Source organism: Poecilia formosa, unplaced genomic scaffold (genome assembly GCF_000485575.1).
Source record: "Poecilia formosa unplaced genomic scaffold, Poecilia_formosa-5.1.2 Scaffold4, whole genome shotgun sequence".
Lineage (NCBI taxonomy): Eukaryota > Metazoa > Chordata > Actinopteri > Cyprinodontiformes > Poeciliidae > Poecilia > Poecilia formosa.
In genome coordinates this window covers 5,987,545-6,009,064 of record NW_006799943.1, presented here as the reverse complement: position 1 = coordinate 6,009,064, position 21,520 = coordinate 5,987,545, and the positions used below count along the sequence as shown (strand labels likewise).

Genomic DNA, 21,520 nt, shown 5'->3' with positions numbered 1-21,520 from the left:
AGTGGCTTGTTAAGACTTAACAGCAATCAGGAAGCTAAAGCAATACATATACATATTTGGTCCATCAATCCGCTCTCTCCCCCTGGGAACCTTTTCATCCCCTGGTCCATATGAAACTTATTGGTTATAGGTCAGAATTTCTTGGGTGTGCTGAGTCCGACTATGCTGGGCCCTTAATGTGGCAACGAGCCCCCAACTGCCATTGTTCTACACTTCCAGTTAGTTACCTGAAAGAAATTTCCTACACTTTTCCTTAACCTACCTTTGTACAGGGAGAACATAAAATGTGCACACAGAACATTGCTGAAAACTGCTCTATTACATTTAATACATCTATGTTTAAGCCAGAATGTTTACTGTTATGGTTCATAAATGTATAAAATGCTTCAAAAACAATACTTAAAACACGACAACCTTTGTTTACTTTTCTCCAGATGCCAGATTTACAGCTAGTGTAAGAGTAATTGTATCATTTAAGTGTAATGGAAGCAGTTTTAACAAAATCTCAGTAGTCGCCTTTGTACAACTATCATTTCAGCTTCTATTGTACTCTAGAGCAGTATAAAGTACAAATAAACATTCTGCCATAATTACTTTGTGACAATTACACTCCCCTCAGCCCCTGGAGGGCCTTTACTTCTCCACCTGTTCAGAGTTAAACTGAAATTAACTGGCTCTCCTCTCATTATTGGAGCTGTTGCCAATAGAGTTGCTCTAGTTTCCGGCTCACTTGACAGAGAAAACAAATGTTAAGGGTTAGACAAATTTTATAGCTCAGATCTGTGGAGTATTCCTGTGGTCCGTCTCACTTCTGATAATGTGGTCGTTTACAATTAATCTGATCCTGGAGTCACGCAATTTCTTTTCTCCCTGGTGAGTTAGTACTGACATTGTTTAACCCTAACCAAAAATGTTGCATCATGGATGCAGATGTAATCTTCACGTGCTAACTGATCGCTAACTGTTCCTCCCACAGTGAACCATGGCAAGTTCCCCAAGCAGGAGGACTCGTATGCCTTTGAGGAGGACAGCAGCAGCGAGAGTCTGTCTCCGGAGCAGAACCACAGTGATGAGTCACAGGGCTCAGCCTGCCCTTCATCTGACGCCGTCGGCAGTACGGCCTCCTCCTCCTCCTCACCTGCCCTCACCAGCCCACGACAGGTACAACCCATTGCTTTGCCTGTCTTTTTCCATCCCTCCATCAGTCTCTTGCCAGTACCTTCTCACATTCGTGCCTCTACTGCCCTCCTGTGGTGACAGAGTGAAGTCCACTACCCTAACTGTTAAACTGGATTTCGATGTATTGATGCCAACAACGGTAACAAGAAATAAGAAATGTAGCTGACTAGGATACTTTATGTGAAACTTGCAATCAAGGAGTTACACTTATGGCTGATTCATGTTGAAAAATACTTCTGAATACTTTTACAGTGCTTACATAGAAGCGAAGATGTATAAAAACAGGTGCTTACTAGTGATCTTTTTCCAAAATATATATTGGTGTCATTAGTTCTGCTCAGTAGATTTCTGCCGCTTGTTGTTGGGGTTTTTTCCCACTTAATTCCTGTCTCCTAAATACTCAATAAAAGCCCGACTGATTATTCTAAACGTCTTTGATGAAATATAAATGAATGATTTCTAATTTTAATCTTAGTCCCATGTCAAGCTTTATATGTTTTCTACAAAAAAAATGATCCATGGAGGTATTTTATTAATCCAAAGAGTAGAGCTGCACAATATGTCAAATCACATTTGTCATTGCAATATCAATACATATAGATGGGTGTGGTATTTTCACAGGGTAGTGCAACCAGAGGCCCGCCAGACCAAAGCCAGGAAGAAGGTCTGTCTTCCCCTAACACCAACCAGGTAGCTCCACCAATACCGGTTCCTGCAATAGTCAAGGTTAGCAATCTTTGAATCTTGTTGTCATCGTCCTTTTGACGTGCCAACCGACCAGTTTCGCTTCCCTTTTCTGAACAGTCCAAGACGTCGGACAAGAACCGACATAAGAAGCCCAAAGATGTGAAGCCAAAAGTAAAGAAGCTCAAGTACCACCAGTACATTCCTCCAGACCAAAAGGTGGAGAAGTCTCCTCCGCCCATGGACTCAGCCTACGCCCGACTCCTGCAGCAGCAGCAGCTGTTCCTGCAGCTTCAGATCCTCAGCCAGCAGAAACATACTCACACACATTCACAGATGCAGCAGCCACAACAGCAGCACATACACTCCATGCAGGCCCATGCCCAGCAGAGACAGCCCACCTTCAGCTACCAGCCTCAGCTGCCAGCCAGCACCCAGAAGTAAGTCACACCACTTACAAAATTGACCTCTGCCATTGAAAGACGTCAGATTGGAGATGATGTCCAATAAAGACTAGCTACAGAAGACTGGCTATTTTGTTGTTCATAACGAAACCTTATGTTTTTCCCAGAGATTGATCTGTTTCAATGTTCTGTTTCCAGGGGCAACAGTGAGCAGGTGCCATCTTGCGCCTCTAGTGGTCCTGCCAGCAACTCGAACAGCAACTCCTCTTCTCCAGTCAAGAACACATTTCCCAATCAAAACAACGTTTCACCTGTCAAAGTTGGTCCACTACCTGCTAATCTGGATGACCTTAAAGTAAGTCTTATTAGCAATTAAAAGTCAAAGTGTTGGTGCAGTATGTAACTTTTACAAAAATATGGTTTTTACATATTTGTTAAAACTATCACCATGTTGTGACGGTACGGTGTGAGACAGAATCTTTGAAACAGATGCAGCTCCACCACCTCCTTCCAGTGCTCCTATTGCCATATGCAAAATGCACCGCTCCTGATCAAAAACAACCAATCAGAGTCAGCAGGAGTGTCTTAGCATTGTCAGTCATGCACGTTTATGTGGAGAACAAACTTACTGTTATAGGAAAACTTTTTATCCACCATCATCGCTGGCCATTCTAACTAGTCTGAGTTTTGTTATTTTACAGTCAGGTCATAATGAAAGTTTTATATGTAAAGAAAAAAAAACTTATTTTTTTTCTAAAAAAGTTACATGCTTTAATTTTAACAGTTATTCTGTATTTATATTGTTTCTATATTTTGTCTTGCAAGGTTTCCGAGCTCAGGCAACACTTGCGCATTCGCGGCATGCCTGTTTCAGGGACCAAACAGGCCCTCATCGAACGACTCCGGCCCTTTAGGGACTCCAACGCGGACTCCTCACCGTCAGGGTCCTCCGACATCACAACTTTAACTTTTCCAGTCACACCCACTGGTTCCCTGTCTTCCTACCAGTCCCCATCTTCCTCCAGCAATCTGTCGCAGGGAGGATACTTTCCCTTCCCAAGTACCTCTTCCACGCCGCCCATCTCTCCAGCCTCCTCTGATCTGTCTCTCAGCGGCTCCCTCCCAGACAGCTTCAGTGATGTGCCAATGTCCTCTCCAAACCAGTTCAACCTGCAGCCATCCCCGACCCAAACTGCCATAGAGGATGGCCTGGGTGCAGGAGGAGGAGGTGCCAGGGTGTGTGGAGGGAACCAGAGAGTGGGAGAGGACGAAAGGAATGATGGAAGTCTGGAAGCTGAAAAAGATAAGATGCTGGTGGAGAAGCAGAGGGTCATCGAGGAGCTGACGTGGAAATTGCACCAGGAGCAAAGACAGGTGAGGAACTCCCTAATGAGATGTTGTACTTTACCAATACCGATATTAGCCGGTCGCACTTTGACCAATCCACCTCTGATCATACTTGCTAGGTTGAAGAACTGAAAATGCAACTTCACAAGAGGAAACGCTCCTTTGGAGCGACTGAGGACGCCATCCCTCCACTGCCTCACTCCTCAATGCTTCACCAACAGCAGGCCACACCTATGATGGGCCAGCATTTTCTGGGGGTGACAATCAAGCAAGAGCCTATGTCCTTGTCCTCTAGTTGTCCCTTGTCTTCGTCCAAGCAGCTCAAGAGCCCTCCTGGCAGCTGCATGGACGATATGGGGTGCTGCAACAATCCCATACCAAATCTAGGGGGTGGTCCTGGTGGGCCACAATGCATGGACACAGACCCTTCCTCTGCCAGCCCCGCCACCATGTCAGCCTTTCTGAGTCCCCAGTGTTCTCCGCAAGATTCTCCTGTCGGAAAACCCACCAGCAGCTCCCAGCCTCCGTCGCCTAATAGCCCCTACCTGCTGTCTCCTCTGCTGGGGAGAGACAGTTGTGGACACCCCCGTGGACAAGGCAGAGGTCACAACATGCAGGTACAAAGTACACCCTAAACATAAAGCTAGTACTCAAAGCACATTCATGAATCAGAATGGCTCATTCAGTGATCGCCATGAGAAAATCATTCACAAAACGTGAAGGACGTTACAGGGGAGCTAAAGAGACCCAAAGAAATCTTTATCTGTAAAACATTTTGGGAACCATGTATAATCTTAACTTTCACTTCAGTGAAGTGCTTCTTTGTGTTAATCTTTCACATGAAATACTCCAAAATTCTTGGAAGTTTGTTGAAACATGACAAAATCTGGAAAGTGATATACTTTTTAAACTTCAACAAATAATTTTACAGAATGGTTGTTTCCATTTATGAGCCTTTCTTCTATGAACTCTAAATCTTTGATTGATCTAATTGATTGTCGTTACATCCTGCCTGCTGCAGGTGCAGCAGAGGACTGGTAGCCAGCCGTTAAACTGCTCTTATCCTTCGGACCAAAGAAGCCTTCAGGCTGCATTTCCCAGCTCACCTGACTGTGGTCTTAACCACAGCGGCCCCATCAAGGCCGAGAGTCAGAATATGCAACCAAAGGTAAAGGTGTAAAAGATCTGAATGTTTGTCTTGTTGTGACATTAGTCAGGTTGTGTTATCTAACTGAATCACCTCCCATCCATGCCGTTTCCTCCTTCTCTTTGTTCATTTCTGACCTGTCTCTGAATTGTCTCCTTGGTATGAGGCTCATTGTCCCTCTTCTCATATCTGTTACATGTTATCACACTCTTTTACACGAGTAAACCCATTTGAAACGCCAATTAATCTTTACATAACAACTGTGACGAGGTTACTCAGACGTGGAGCCCTAATTTCTGGTGTTTCTTCTGCATCTCTAACTTCGTGAGCTCCCCTACCACATGCTAATGACACTTTTCACTTATTTCTCATATAGATGTCAGCATTGCCATCTTCCCGGCATGTTGGCCAAAAGTGCCAGGTCTCCCCCCCTGCCTTCAGTAGCTCAGATTCAGATGCATCTGACTTAAGACAGCCCCCATGCTATGAGGATGCAGTGAAGCAGGTAAACTCAATTCTATGCTAAAAGAAAATTAGTGGAGTTTGCTGGCCAGGGAATTCATTTAAATTTGTGCGGTTCCAATTACAGTTTTCTTCTCTCTTTTCTTGTTTTTGTGTCTCAGACAATCCATCACTTTTGTCTCACCTGTTTGTCCCAATCATTGCTTCTATCACTGCATGAACATTCAAACCCTTCTGACAAGTCTGAAACAAGATTTTTCCTAAAGATTGAGTTTGCAAAGTTGCCAGGAAACATGCATGTTTTTGTGTAAATTCTCTTTAGTTGTCTTATCAAAAATACTAGATAATATAAAATCCAAATAAGAAAAAATAAAGTCTTACTCATTTACACTCTTGGAGCTACATTCAGTGAGTGCCAAAGAAAATAAATGGAGCTTCTGGATTTGCTGCTTTGAAAAACTCCAGCCAATAGCATGTGAAGTAACATCACACCTTGGTAATTCAGCTTCCCATGCTGCATTTAATTTCAAATATTTTAGATGAGCTCTCCGTAAAAACCACAAATAATTTGGAGTTTCGTTCCACAGACATAGACATCAGATACAGATCTGCAAATAGGCGGGGTTCCACTATACAGGGCACTGAAATATGTGGACATATGTCCCTACAACATTTGGGATATTTATTTTACTTGCACTAGATTCACTAAATACTGGTGACCTGCCAGGGTGTACAACCCCTCTTGCCCGTGGAGAAAGGCACCAACACCCAGCACTAGTAAACCAGGAATCTTCAAACCTAGTCGCCAACGGCCGGTACCATGTAACTTTTACAGATGTCCCTTGTCAAACGCACCTGAATCAAATGGAAGATTTACATCCTTTGTATCCAGGCAAGTTCTCCAAAGACCTGCTAATGACGTGGTTATTTGACACAGATGTGTTGAAGCAGAACCAGTCCTTGAGCACTGGATTTGAAGACTCCAGTACTAGATCATTGGTTACCAGTAGCATGCTTCACAAAGAGACATTGTTTAATGTATTTCCAGTGGAAACCATCAGAACCTGCTTCAAGAATTTATTTTGACTTATATTGAGGTCCAATTTACAACCATTTTCATTAGGGATACATGTATAAAAAATTTGGACTGATACACACACAAATATCAACCAGAAGGAAATAAAAGTTGGTTGATAATATCGGCCCAGTTTTACTTAAACCGATATCGATAAGTTAAAAAAATTACTAAAAATCAGTTGATAACATTGTTGATGCCGATATATCATGCTTCCTTAATTTTCATGCTTCTCCTCTGAAGGTTTAAGGGACTTCTGGAGCTTATAATGGGAAATTATTGAATGCACTCACGTCAAAGCTGAGTGATTCAAACAGCTGATTGATAAGAATTTCTCTCTATTGCACTTTCAGCAAATGACCCGGAGTCAGCAGATGGATGAACTGTTGGACGTGCTCATAGAAAGTGGAGGTAAGCAGAATGTCTGTTTAGCTTTTATAAAGTCTAGTCGCCCCCAAAATTAGTCCTGGGAGTAAAAACAGCTTGTAAATCTGATGTAAAACACCAGACAAAAAAATAAAATCTGAGTTTTATGGGAAATGTTGGCATCCACTTCCTCGAAATGCTAAGACAATCCATCCTTTCCTTTCTCCTTAAGAGATGCCAGCTAACGCAAGAGAAGAGAGGGAGAGGTCCTCTGTAACACAAGTTGTGCCTCACATTACTGTGTCCCCAGGGTGTCCCGGCCTCCTCATCCCAAGGTTCCACTGGCACTACGAGCACCTGTCCCCCAACCAGATACCCTACGACCATGCTGCCAATCACGCCACCGAGAGCCACCTGCAGACTCTGCTGGGTAACCCTATGGGACGGGGAGGGGAGATGGGGCTCCTTAAAATGGCCACCGAGGACGGACACCAGGAAGAGGAAGGGAACAGAGACGCCGAAGAGTACAGCAGCCTCCACAGCCACCACTGCCGCCCCCAACATTCCCAGCAGGACAAACTCCAGACCAACAGAGATCGGCTAGACACGCCTCTGTCGCCTGGTAGCAGTAAGGTGTTCGCCGTCCCTGAGGTCCAGGGGATGGTCAGCATGGCCTTTAGCGAGACGCCGTGGGAAACCATGGAGTGGCTGGACCTGACGCCTCCCAGTTCCGCGACTGCTTTCGGCGGCGCTGCTCAGCCCAGTGCACCCAGTATCTTTAACACAGAGTTCCTGGATGTGACGGACATTAACTTGAACTCTGCCATGGACCTTCAACTGGAGCATTGGTGAAAGCAATAATGCCAACATTAATACCAAAGAACTATTGAATTCTTCCCTAGATGGCTTTAGTCTAAGTGTGAGAAGTTCCTCTTTGCTGTCGTACAGTGGAATATTATTTTGTTTAGTCGTCTGAAGTTTGACAGCCTAAAGAGATGTTATGACATTTTATCTTGAATCTTAACTTTACTGAACTTATTTTCCACCAATGTCATCGTAACCAAAAAGAAAAAACCCAGGTGCTTTTTGATACAATTTGTGTCCATTTTGAACATTGATGCGCACAACTGTCACTGAGTTGAGGACTGACAGTGGACACGTGTAGTACTTTCTGTACGCACCATCAGTGTTACACCACCTAGACTTGAAGACGGAATTTGCCAATCACTGCATACCTACAGAGTGAATATTTGTGTTACTGGAAAAAAAGAAAGAAAAATCCCCCAAAAAGACTAACAAGAATATCTGGATTTCATAGAAGCGGCCAAATTGTAAATATCACAACAGTTTTGGAAAATCTCACATCTACATGCTGTTGTCAAAAGTGTGGGAGAGAGTACAACTCAAAAATGAAGTGTATAATACAACCTTTGATGTAAATATGGTACATATATATATATATATAAAACCTCACAGAGCACCTCTTGCTTAATACACATTTGTCACAGTTTGCTTGAGCTTTGAATATAGGAATGGTTGTTGTTGTTTTTTATACATATCTACAGTTTCTGACATATTTATGTTCAGGAAGACATAAAGGGGAAAGCGATGTCTGAGGAATCTTTGGTCTTATCAGTTTAAACCAAGAGACAAACTGTGCCTTACCTGCAAAACATGCTTATGAATAAAAATTCCCAGCTTTTTACTGATGACTCTACAAAAGCTAAGAGGCATTTTAAAAGCTACAAAAAGTCATCTTAAAAAAAAGAGATAATTTTATATGTAATTTTTGTCCTCTTAAATTGCAACATCTCTATTTCAAAGTTGATCACATTTATTTATTTTGTGATTTTGTATTTATACTTGATGTTGTATTTATGCTGACATTCCTTTGATACTTTCTTGATGTAACCAAAAATTATATATATTTTTTGGACCACTGACTCTTTTAGGCTAAGCAGTTTCAAAATGTGAGGAAAAGCGAAGAAGCCGACCTAAAAAGCCACATTATCTCAAATGACAATTATCGATTGTGTGAACCGTCCATTGTAAGCACTTGTGAATAGAAAAAAAATGTAATATATTCAAATCTTAACTGTGAATATTTCTAAAAACTCCCCCTACAGCCAGCAGACATATTGGTCTGCTCAACATGACTCAGATCAGTAATGTTCTGAACACTCTAAAAAGTAAGAGTTTGAATTTCTATAGTATCTTCTGAATGTATTGAAAGAAAATACACGAAGATACCTGTATGTCTTCTAAATATGTAGCATCATCCACAAAGCAATGTCAAGGCTATACAACATTGTCAATCCCATAATATTCCAAAGTTCTTGCAGCAGAAAGCAAATTTTTACACATATTGGATAAAAATACAATAATTTTTATTTCTATTGTCTGACATTTATGCTACTTTTATGTCAGAAGATTATATAATGTTTGAGGGGTGAGAGAGGATTTGATAGAATTACCTTTAAACTGCCTTCAAACTTGAATTGATATTTTTGGGCGTCCTGACAAGTTTCTCACACTAGTTTGCTGAAATCATGGCCCATTCCTCCTGACAGAACTTCCTCACGCACACCTTTTCAGCTGGGGAAGCCGAAATACCTAGAAGCAATGCCACTTACACCAGTGGCAGGCCATGCATTTGGTACCAGGGCCTTCATAGGGACTTTGCTGATTTAATCCACCACTATGGCCTTACAAGTATACAAACCACCAACACTATAGTATAGAAAACAAAAAACGCAATATAACAGGGTTCAGGTATTACAAAGGTTTGTTCAGTCCTTACATAAACGTTAGTATTGGGTTTTCGGATTTCAAGTATCCTGGTCTAAATGCAACATCCAAACCACGTATTTAAATGCGTCCTGACGTGATTTAAATACCACGTCCTAAATACGTGGTATTTAGGACCACGTGAATCCTAAATACCTGAGCCCTATCCAATTAAATATAGAGAGAAGATATATAGATATAAGTGGGTCGACATAATTTGCAGCACCGTTTGTTTATCAATTAGCCTAATAATTAATTATGAGTTTTTCACCTTTTGTGAGTGAATACTATTGTTATAACAAAAAAAAATCTAGTTTGGACACTTCCAAACATCTGCACTACATCCAATTGTCCCAAAAAAGAACAAAAATAAAGCACATAATACTCACTCAGTTGCAGATTATTTCTTCACAGACAAAATCCATCTTCTTCTTTTTGCGAAGACAAACTTCAATCACGTTTCAGTTCCATCAACAAGTCCTTCTCTATGGCCTTGTATTTTTGACAAATCCTAGCCATTTAATAAAGTGGTACCGCTCACGCCTGAGACTTCCCGGTCTTCGCGATATCAAGTTGTTCAGAAAAAGTCTGCCATGAAAATTTATATTTCTTCTTTTATCATGAGAGCAGATGAGCTTCTGCATCTTCTTAAGACATTGGATACAAAATAAAAAATAATTTCACACACATTAACAAGAGCAACATAGTTTCCTGGCGATGTGCTTTGCTAGCAAAACTTGACGATTTTGCTACAGCTTCACTCTGACCGTCCAATCAGACGGCGGAAAACCTCTGACACCACTTCGAGCGAGTGTTGTGAATCAGCGAACCTGAAAGCTGATTGGTTAAAAGAACCGTTCTGTTCGTTTACTGAACGTAAGCCTGTTGTACAGATTCTGATTGGACGCAACACCGATCATCCATGCCGACTTGTACGGGAAGCCGTGCAGCCAAGTGAGACGTTGTTAAAAAACAAACACACAAAAAAAAAACAACAAAAAACGTCTCACTTAAATAAGTTTTATAAAATTTTTGGAAGTAAATTAATAAAATTTAATTGAACAAAAGTTAGAATTTGGGTTGTAAACATCTTAGGGATTCTGATAGGCCTGAAGAGAAGGCTTTATTGGCTCTGTCGGCCCACCGCTGCTATTGCTATTGTTTGCAAAGCAGCTAATACAGGAAGGAGCGTTTATTTTTCCTCTGTGCTGATTGGTTGTACTCACAAGAGCTGAAATAATGAAGAGTAAATATTAACTTCTGTGCCTGGTAATGAATATTATGGTATATTTGGTGTGTGAATGATTAAAATACGCAGATATTTTTTATAAGGAGTCTGATATTCTTGGGGTCCAGCTACAGCTACAGCTACAGGGTAGGGACCACTGCGGCCTAACCCCTGCAAATACCAGATGTCCACCTTATACTTTATGTTCGATTCCCTCTTCTTCCCGCAAATGTAACAAAAAATCGTTATGGCCAACTTTTCGATTTTAGTTTCTCCTGAGTCCATGGCATGTCTCCAAAAATTAAGGCCTTTACAAATTGTAGTGTTTTTCTTTAATCTCCTTTTTGGAACAATGACTCTGAGTGGCCTTTCAAAACCTTTCGATGTGAATAACATCTCACCAGATTCAGACAGCATCTTCACAATGTATTTCTTTTATTTTATTTTATTTATTTTTTTTAACTTTTGTTAAAAGTCAGGCTCATGTTACCCAAAAATTAACCTTTCTTGTAGAGGTCCATAACTCTCTTCTAGGTATCTTGGCTGATTTCTTTAGTTTCTTTTTCATGATGTCACACAAGGGAGTAATGTTCTTTTAGGGACTGGCTTAAACTGCATTCAATTGAATATGAACATATCTGAAGCTCATAAAGCCTTGACATTACCATCTGGTCTTTTTTAAAGTAAATAAAATAATAACCTTGGTGTGCATAAACCTCTGAATTTGATGAAAGTGATAAAATAAAATCCCAAAAGTCATCATTATTGCATTTAGCTAATATAAATAATTGTAATCCTAACTTACCTTAAAGGTTCAGTTGTATTGAATGTCAGAGAATTGTTTTTCTTTTTATACAATGTGCATATCTCTGGTTTCAACACTGTATATCTGATGAAAACCCCTAGAAGGCATAACCAAGGTCTGTAAATCACGAGGTGGCCAAAAAAAAAAAGCACTAACCGAAATTAAAATGCAGCTTGACAAATTTCTAGTCATAATTTCTATAAACTATTTTATAGAAATTTGACACAATGTTATATCAATGTGTGGGAAGCATTGGTTTAGAGCCAAAAGGGATATTTTTTGCAAGTTTGGTTGTTTGGATGATGGAAAAGACATGTAGAACATTTGCGATGGAAAAATTGTAATAATTCAGTGTGAATCATAAATTCCAGACAGAACTGCTGGCTGGAAATTCAAGCCATAAATGCTCTTGAACTTAAACTGCTATCACATTTTATCTATGACTTCTTAGCTTTTAGCTTTAACAAGGAGTGAATTAATTTGACCTGACATTATTAAAATGCTAATATAAGGTTAAATATAGATGTAAATTATAGGTTTGAAACTTGATTTAGACATCCGCTAAGCTAAGCTCTCATTTATATTGTATATTTGAAAATATAAAGATCTGGGACTTGTAGGTAAACCCGTCCTGGCTGCTTTAGGAATGCTAATTAGCAATTAGCTAGGAATTAGCATTCCTAAAGCAGCTAGCACAGGTGTCTCTTCTCTTTTTGTTGGAGAAGACACAGCAAATAATCCCCAAATATGTTGACTTTGATGGGGCTAAATTTAATCTACTTTTTGCACTCATCAGACCTTTCCATTTAACATTCCAAATTAAATCCAATTCACCATCACCCTCTGTTTTATTTGCCAAAACTATCCTTGCTAGGAAATCTGTCCCATTCTTGATTTTTTTTCCAAACAAGTATGACTCAATATAAAGGTATAACTTTAGTAAAAGTGTATTATTTAAGATGTTTGAATTTGGGCGAGAAACTGACAGGATTTATTTTTGTTATCCATAACATCCTGTATCTGCAGTCGTTGCCACTTTGACATAGTTCTGTATAGTTCCCCATGCATTTTTTGGTAAATGGATGAAGAAACAGTATTGGAGCTGCTTTTCTTTTCCATTCCAGAGCCTCATGAATGGAAAAGAACATTACAGATGTAATCAGAGTGACGGCCAAAGGTGCGTCCTGAAAGATGAATTTTCAGGTTCCAAGCTGGAGGCGGGGTTCCCTACTGTAATGACCTCGAAACTCCAAAACATATCCAATATGGCTGACCTGAGTAAGAAAGTTGCTTACTCTTAAGATGTTTGTTTGCCTTTCTGATGGCTTTCAGTGTCAATAATTCAGTCAGACATGTATTTGTGAACATGTGCCATTATTGTCTGATTTTTGAAAGCTGTTAATCCTGAGATCCAAACTAAGAGTCGAGTAATTAGAATATAGCATTATCCTCGAGTCGGATATTGAACTGTTGCTGCCATAAATACGAAGTGGAAATGAAAGTGAAAATATGTGTATGACAAGTCTACTCTGTAAAATCAGGTTTGACTTTATCATTTTTGACCGTTTTACGCTTTACCTATGGACATGTTTAATGGTTTACACGGTTTGATTCCATCACATTCAAAGTTGTTCTCACGTTCTGTCTTAAATATGTTTTCCAGTCCTGTTCACCCATCTGGCCTTATTCGCAATAATTCCCCTTATTCAAGGCCAGAAAGCAAAAAAAAACAACAACAAAAAAAACACATCTGACAGAAGCTTCCATGTTGCTTGGCCACCAACTTGCCTTTTGTCTATTGTTATAAAAAAAAGGGTATTGTGGATTTATTTCTGTATACAGCTGAAAGAGCAATAAAAATGATCACAGCTAAGTATTTTCAGTTTTTTTTTTAAATTCGTGTTCCTAAGCAGCACACAAGACAGACACATTTTCAGTCTTTTTCATGGGGAACTTTAATTGTAACCCTCAATAAACATACATTATAATATTCATTGCCCTTAATATCATCTTATATTCTAATATGAACATTCTGGTAAATTGCAATTTGTACAACATGTACCCTGGAGACTCATATTCCCCAGTGGCAAGCGAGCTTCCTGGAAACGCATCATCCCGTGACAAACCCCGCAGATCTGCAGGGAAAACGGCGCCATCTACTGCCACTCCGGAAGGAGACAGGAGTACAAGGCCTGACAAGAACTCCTTATGACAGAATTTAATCTGGTGGTTGTAATGTTTTGCTTTCCCGAACAGGTAAAAAAACAAAACAAAAAAAACAAACAAAAAAAAAGACCGTTCACTGTTCCTAACGAAATGACCCGATGTACACCCGCACAATGGGAGGTATGGCACAGCTAACAGCTGTAGAGACCCATAATAAACCAAATGTATGCATTTTCATTGACTATCATAATGTAACGACACTAAACAGACTGAAAATATCTTGTAAACTGTTATAGTTGAATTGTACAACCATTTAACTGAGCATACAGCCCATTTCTAACATCATGCAGGGTGCTGGTATGGTTTTATCCGCTACATTCTTACTATTAAAGCACCATTAAAGTATTTGAAACATTTCTTTTGGCTCAACGCCACTGAAAAAAAAAAACAGATGTGACTCAGATAAACTCCCAAAACAATAAAATAACCTCATTAAGAACACAATTTCCTTTTGGATTTGAGCCGCAATGGCAGCTTTTAGGAAACTGCAGTATTACAATACTTTACAATGTCACCAAATCACTTCCTGATTTGGCGATAAAACCAGTGAATTTCACTCTAGATTTGACACAATGAGAATTTTACTATTATTTATATATTTTCTTACACATTTAAATTTATTGGATGATGGATCTCTACAGTGTTGCGTGAAGTGTTTTGTTAAGAAGCTACCTCCTTGAAGTCTGACTGTTCTTCTCGGGTCTTCGTAGTCAGACCTGTCCTGGGACACCACGACACGATTGGGTCAAACAAATCGATAGGCGAGGAAATGGCACGATGGGGTTCAGCCCCAACGCATGCTGAATCACTGGAGGACATGCAGGCTCCAGGGTGACCTGAGGGGTCAAAGGGCGGGAGACGAAGCGAGGAGGGTCTTTACTCCTCTCAACAGTTGTGGTATGGAAGTTGGTAGCATGTGATTAGCAGCATTTTACCGTTGTTCCGTCTATTTCTTTAATTTGACAGAAAGAAGCTGTCAGAACATGTGCAGCTGTAGTTACTACTGCATGCCTGTGGGTGGCAGCATGGAGGATCTGTGATCATGATGTGTGAGTTTGACTGTACAGTGCTAAGACAGGCTGTTGAGGAGAAACAACAAACAAACAAAACAAAAAAAAACAGTCTATATGGTAACATTTCTCAGTACAAAGCCACATCTCCTCTCCTGTCTGACATGATGACCATGTTTTCGGAAAGAGCCTTAAAAGATCTGAGCAGAACCTGCCAAGAACAGCAGGTGAGGTTGGCTATATACATATCTATTTACATCAGTGAAAACAACATCCGAAAGTAACGTTACACCAGGCATTGTAGCATTGGATTAACTTCAGGTTTGATTCTCTGTGTGTGTTGCCTTATTGTTTTAGTCACAGAACTAAGCGTCTTCCTGTTTCAGAAATCAGCTGGTGATAATGTTTGTGAAGATATATGAGCATGTCTCTCAAATAGAACCTCATTTATGTCCAAAAAATGCACTAATATTTATAGAACAGAGTTTGTGGTCTAACAAGGAGGAAACTGTATGATTTTTGCTAAATTAGCAAAACATATCAGTTTATAATGTATTTATCTGTTAGGTGTGACAGCTTTAGCTAGCTAACAGTTAGCTAAAATTTCTGTTAGCTAGAACTTGTATCTGGGTTAGCTAGCCGTTTGCTACAGCTAGTTAGGCCTCTTGTTAGCTAGCTGTTTGCTACAGCTAGTTAGGCCTCTTGTTAGCTAGCTGTTTGCTACAGCTAGTTAGGCCTCTTGTTAGCTAGCTGTGACAAAATAAACAAAAGCACTATTAGTATGGATTATTTTCCTTTGAACTATATTTATATAAAAACAGTAAACATACTTTTTTCTTTGTCTGGTACTCCATGACGCAAGTATGTCTTAAACTGTAACTTATGGTATTTTTGATAGCCAGTCAAATGTAAATCTGTTTAAAAAGGAATTTATATAACACTGGCAAGCTAACAACTTTTGGTAGTTTTAAATTATTAATGTATATATTCCATGTCAATGTACAAGTAGCACCTGTTCTCAGAAAAAACAGGCCTTTGGTTGTTTTTTTTTTGTTTTTGTTTTTTTTTTTTTTTACATTTTTTTGGTTAAATGTTTGGTTTTCAATGCTTTGCAAGTTTCTTTGGATAAAAAGTAACAATTGCAGGTCACCTATTTAATCAGTTTGAAAAAATATCAATCAAAGATCCAAAGATTAACAGCTTTACATGTAACAAACCTAAACATTAAATCATGTGTCAACTGTTAGGCGCTTTCCTTTACGAAAAGTTTATGCAGAAATAGGATTTAGCAACATGTTGTATAAAAGGATTAACATCGCAGAAAGCTCCTAATTTCAACATTAGCTGAATTTATCTTACACAAAAGTCTTTTAGAATAAACTCCTTCTCTTTTTGGCAAAGTTTCTTGTACGACAATGCTGTTTCTTTTCTGTCTCTCACCCGGTAATTCAGCTTACCCGACTGTGTGCACCTTGTTTTGAGCGCTTAGCATCAATAGCTAACTGAAAATGTTCTTCTGGAATAGTACATACCTAGTTAAGTGACTTAAACAAAAAGGTCAAAGCTCACACACTGAGCCCAGCACTGCAGTAGGTGTAAGAAGATAAAACATTTAAGACAAGCCGTCACAGATTGCATATTGGAAAAAAAAAAAGTAAAGCCACGCTACCATAAGCTTTCAGAAAAAAAACATTTGCATACCCATTCATTGACTGTGTGTGAAGGTGCTCACAGCAAAACGTGTGTGATTTTTAGACAGAAGATCTATCAGCAATAATCCATACAAGTTGTCATTTTAGGCAAAGACAAATATGCAGACAACGTACAATCTGTTAAGTTGCTGTTTTGTTCATACATCATAAGCTCCACACAATTTCATTTGGTAGATTTTTGTGAACAAGTTCAAGTATATATATATATTTTTTTTTTTTTTTTCCATGTATGTATACTCTATTCTTTGTGTCACATAAAAAGATGCATTGCGCTTTACTAAGACAAAGTTGCTGCTTCAAGTTTCTCTGCTTTAATGTGGAAGAGATTATTTTGGGATCTTAAAATGACTGGGAAATGTTTCTTCTTTTGTGGGGGGGATTTTCATCTCATTGCACTGGGAAGTTTGGATTTAATTCCTTTGTTCTTTGGAACGTGTGAACAAACATGTGATCCTACATAACTGAAGGCTAAGTTGACAAGCGCCGCATCACAAAGCTTAGTGTACCACCCCGCTGGACGTTAAGGGACCCCTCCATCCTCCGCCGATGGGAACGCTCTTTTTGGCATCAGTCGACGTACATAGGGGAGACGGGCGAGGCGGGGATCTGATCCAGGATGCGACACACGTAGCTGGCCACATCCACGAAGCGCTCCTCGTACATCAGAATAAACGGATGTTTCTGGGAGAGAAGAGGCAAGAAGCTTCAGGCTCGTTTGGCTGTCGCTGAGGTCAAAACGGCTCCAGGTTTGGTGAATGAATTTTGGGTTAAATATGGCCTAAATGCCTACAGAAAGTCATTGAGGGTGTAAGTGTTTGTAATTGTGCCCCAGTTTCTCTATTTTGGATATTTATTCCTTTGTTTTTGAGAAGAAAAACTATTGTTCTACATGATTGTACCAGCAGGTGGTGATAAGCAGGTGGTGATAATTCAACAATAATAACCTAAAAAAAATTCAAAAGAAGTTCCTGAGAATGGCTAAAGGAGTGCTAGGCTGGGTCAAAAATGACCCCAAAACTACTTAAGTTCCTGTTTTTCCCCCTCACACTGCACGGCCTTCCTTTTCTATCACTTCTTCAGCTCACAAGTTTTACCAAATATTTGTGACATCTTCAAGTTCACGAGTTGAACTAAAGAAACGAGTCAGTTTAGCCTTTAACAACAGAAAATATTTCAATTTATGACCAAACACTTTTCAATCCAGCTCCTGAACAAACCTAACAAAGCTAATGAAAGGGCACTCACCAGAAGCTCCCGGTACTTTGGCCTCTTTGACTCGTCTTTAGTAAGGCTGCACAAAAAAAAGAAAAAAAAAAAGAGCTGATTATCCATCACCGTAAGCAGAGCTCAGGTCAGATTTCACATGCCGGAAACTGAAAAGGCACGGAAGGAAAGCGGGAGGCGTTTCCGGGGAAAAAAATCTGACCCTAAAATCACCGGCATCCATTTTTTTGTTCTGGGGAAGCTAAAAACAAAACGAGGCAAAACTGTTTCCTGCAGTGACACCCACCATAGGTTAACGAAGTTGATGAACTTCGGGGAGAACTGCCTCTCCTCTGAGTTACTGAGCTGTGGAGGCTCTCCTTTCACCACTTGTGTCAGCTGATCAAAAACACTATTCCACTTGGGGTACGGGAATCTCCCTGTGGCTAACTCATACTGGAAGAAAAAAAAAACAGTATGAGCAACACTCCCCGGCCTCGTTTGAGCTGCAGTTTAAAGTCAGATCTGGAGATCTTATCGGTTACCAAGGTGATTCCCAAGCTCCAAACGTCGGAGCGGACGTCGTAGCCCTGCCTGGAAGCACTGGGGTCTATCCTTTCAGGCTGGCAAAAAAAAAGGCAAACATTCACACAAAACAGCTTAGATAGGGCGGTTTTCTTTAGGTTTTTATTTTAGCTTAATTACTCGATAGCTAGATCAGTTGTGAATTCAAAAACATTGTAATTGTAAGAGAAAATAATCACATTTTGACACTTAACACTTTCCTCAGTAGAGAATTTGGTTTAAATATGTAGATTTGATCTTGTGTTCCAGATTGTAAGGTTTTTCAGTCAATTCACTGAACAAGAACAACTGACTAATTTCAGATAAACACTAGTTAAGGCCAGGGAAACTATTAAATTAGGCCAAAGCAAATTACACCTGTTACAATGTATTATTTTTCCTTATAGTTTTGATAGTAAAACACATTAAAAAGCTTAAAAAATTTAATCTCTCCTCGTCTGAAAATCTCTAAGGTGTGTTTATTGCTGAATAAACGGGCCCAACTTTTATTTACGCACATTAAACAAGCCACAAATTTAGTTGAAGGTTAAGTGGTTGGCACTTACTGCCATGTAAGGCCTGCAGCCTGCATCTCTCGTCTTGGCTATGGAATCCACCAGCTGGCCGCTGATGCCGAAGTCACACAGTTTGATATTTCCCCTTCTGTCCATCAGAATGTTGGAAGGTTTGATGTCTGCCAAGACGGAGAAAGTGAGTCAATTTGATAGAAATTAAAGCAAACGTCAGGTACTGGAGCTAAAAACTAAACACAACTCTTACCTCTGTGAATTATTTTCAAGTTTTCTTTTAAGTGATTCAGTGCTTTAACGGTCTGTAAAAAAAATAATAAAAAAAATAAAAAAAATCAAACCTTCAGGTCATTTTCTTCATGAATTGTTCTGTGTTGTAAGGAGAAAAACGTGATACGGTTGCTTACAGCTAATGTTATTTTGCCTAATATTTCCTCTGGAATGACATCATCTAATACGCAATATACATATTTGTAGAATTTGTCTAATGAGGTAGACATAAGCTCCATGCAAATCCAACAGTCCCCCTGAAAAAAAAACAAGAAGAGAAGAAATTTTACAACAGCAGGAAATATACGAACGTTAACTTTTTTAGCAAAGTGTATTTTAAAGATTAAAGGGGCAGTATTATGTGTCTTACAGGAAAATAGTGCCATTTTATAACATAATCAAGTAACTGTGTTAACTTAAGATGTTAAAAAAAAGTCCTCTTTATGTCAACTATGACAAAAGAAATTTTACATCCTCATTTAATGCCTTGAAATTAGGCCTCTGTCTCTTTAAGAACTCCTGCTCTTTCTGAAACTCCGCCTCCAGGAAGTCATCACAACATGTCAAGCTTAGAAACAAGCTTGGAAGATCACAAAAAAAAAAAAATGTTGGAAGATCACAACAATCTTCGAAGCTGCAGCTCTGAGGAGGAGCTGCGACTCAAAGGCAGCTCCTCCTCAGTGGGCTAGGTCCACTCAGGCGTTGCCATGGAGATTAAAGAATTTCTTAAACATTAATGAAAGTATCAAGGCAACACTCCAGGTGTGTCTTTGATGAGGGAATAACATTACAACATGATGTAAAGCTAAAAAACAAAAAATAGTCGATTTTACATGATACTGCCCCTTTAAGTGAGATCACAGTGGATTTCCCAGACCTCTCTGAAGAGGGCGCCGTAGAACTGGACGATGTAGGCACAGTCGCTACTCCTCATCACCACGTCCAGGTCCATCAGCAGCTGCTTCTGCTCCTTCTCGTCCACAGTGGAGCGAATCCTCTGAGGGGAAATTCACACAGACGCGCCGCACGCGGTCAGCTATACGAACCGAAAACGTCCAGATCACATCACACGGACGTCTTGCCGCGGTCGGCGTGAATCACCTTGACTGCCATGATCTGGCCCGTTGGTTTGTGGACCATCTTGTTGACGGAGCCGTAGGCGCCGCGGCCGATCTCCCCGAGGTCCCTCAGGTCCTCCGCGGTGAAGTCGCAGTGCTGCTCCGGGGAGATCTTCAGCTTCCCAGACGACTCGATGCTGTGTGTCCGCAGGCGTTCTCTGCACGAACGGAGGCGGGCGCGGTTAGCCACCAAGCACAGAACACAAGAAAACAGAGGCTAGACGATGACGAAGGAGGAAGAAATTAGAAGAATTAAAAAAATTAAAAAAAAGCCAATACTGAAAAACCAGATCCGTTGCCGTAGTCGAACTCACTTAGTTTTAACAGTTTGGAGTCTGATCATGATGTCATCAGCATTTGCTTTATTGTAAAGTCACAAACTTTATTTATAAACTCTGTTTTAAACAGCCGCTGTGTACGTGAAGCCTTTTTACCAGATCCTGATTAAAGACTTTAGTTTTTATAACGTTAAGCCGCCGTCTGAGTTTATAAATTCAGCTGAAAGCAACAAAAAGACACCAGTGGAACATTGGTCCAACATTGAGACCAACTTTTTTTGTTGAACCTTTGTATTTTTATTATCTTAAGGTATAAATGCAGGGACTTTAAGCTAATTATTTGAAAGACTTTAATCAGAATCTGTTAAAAAACATTTTTTTTCATTCTGGCAGAGAATACCATAAAATATTCACTTGTATGGTCTAGATCAGGGATCTGCAACATTTACAAAGCAAAAAGCTGGTTTTTGCCCCCAGTCCAGCTAATTAAAACTTGTTACATAACTTTTAGTGGAAAAACAACTTCAAAAAATTTTAATGGATATCTACTATATGAAATTTGTGGTAATTTTTTAAAAGGCCATTATATTCCTGTTTTTAGGTTTTAAAACAAAGAAAAACATCAAACATTTACCGAAAAGAGGATTGATACATTTTCTTCTATGGGATGTTGACGTTTGTAGGAAATTATGGAAGCAAAAACCACTAAAAAAAACGACACAATAATGAGAAAAAACATAACCGATATGTCAGATCATTCTGTCCTAAACAGCCAGAAAAGCTACTAAAATTTGCATTTGTTATATCTGTATTTAAAAAAAAAGTTGGTTCTGAACTTTTTTTTTAGCCAAATTATCATTAAGCGAGTTCAGGATTTAGCACTAAAACCAATTAGGTAAAATAATAAATAAAAAAAAATACTTTGTTTGCAAAAACTGCTAAACGATAATTAAGTTATTAGCATTGCTTTGGCCAATGGAAAAAGAATAAAGAGTTATCTTCAGAAAGTGTCTCTTCATAGTGAATTTCTCAGGCTGAGATTGGCATTGGCACAAAAGCTACCACTAGAGGGCACCCTCTGTCACAAACTGTAATTAAGTAACAGGAAGTAAATATATATATATA

General features: G+C 39.6%; 2 protein-coding genes across 7 annotated transcripts in view; one reads left to right on the top strand and one right to left on the bottom strand.

Moving 5' to 3' along the window:
* The window catches only part of myocd (myocardin), a 39,176-nt gene extending 22,814 nt beyond the window's left edge, over positions 1-16,362 (top strand). Inside the window, exons 2-12 of one of the 5 annotated variants that reach the window (XM_016676281.1) lie at positions 977-1,161; positions 1,801-1,869; positions 1,984-2,303; positions 2,466-2,622; positions 3,093-3,641; positions 3,734-4,231; positions 4,636-4,782; positions 5,138-5,266; positions 6,652-6,709; positions 6,897-9,548; positions 9,587-16,362. In XM_016676281.1, coding sequence (XP_016531767.1) covers positions 977-1,161; positions 1,801-1,869; positions 1,984-2,303; positions 2,466-2,622; positions 3,093-3,641; positions 3,734-4,231; positions 4,636-4,782; positions 5,138-5,266; positions 6,652-6,709; positions 6,897-7,516 — 2,732 coding nt within the window. In that variant the 3' untranslated portion in view covers positions 7,517-9,548; positions 9,587-16,362. Of the gene's footprint in view, positions 1-976; positions 1,162-1,800; positions 1,906-1,983; positions 2,304-2,465; positions 2,623-3,092; positions 3,642-3,733; positions 4,232-4,635; positions 4,783-5,137; positions 5,267-6,651; positions 6,710-6,896; positions 9,549-9,586 lie in introns of all 5 variants that reach the window. The other 4 variants (XM_016676285.1, XM_016676276.1, XM_016676293.1 and 1 more) reach the window with 4 other exon arrangements.
* A 277-nt stretch (positions 16,363-16,639) lies between these two features.
* The window catches only part of map2k4b (mitogen-activated protein kinase kinase 4b), a 10,549-nt gene continuing 5,668 nt past the window's right edge, over positions 16,640-21,520 (bottom strand). For both annotated transcript variants that reach the window (XM_007561582.2, XM_007561589.2), the window contains 9 exons: positions 20,101-20,275; positions 19,877-19,996; positions 19,137-19,256; positions 18,980-19,031; positions 18,766-18,893; positions 18,181-18,258; positions 17,943-18,091; positions 17,678-17,723; positions 16,640-17,113 (listed from right to left, as the gene is read on the bottom strand). In XM_007561582.2, coding sequence (XP_007561644.1) covers positions 17,000-17,113; positions 17,678-17,723; positions 17,943-18,091; positions 18,181-18,258; positions 18,766-18,893; positions 18,980-19,031; positions 19,137-19,256; positions 19,877-19,996; positions 20,101-20,275 — 982 coding nt within the window. In that variant the 3' untranslated portion in view covers positions 16,640-16,999. The remainder of the gene's footprint in view (positions 17,114-17,677; positions 17,724-17,942; positions 18,092-18,180; positions 18,259-18,765; positions 18,894-18,979; positions 19,032-19,136; positions 19,257-19,876; positions 19,997-20,100; positions 20,276-21,520) is intronic.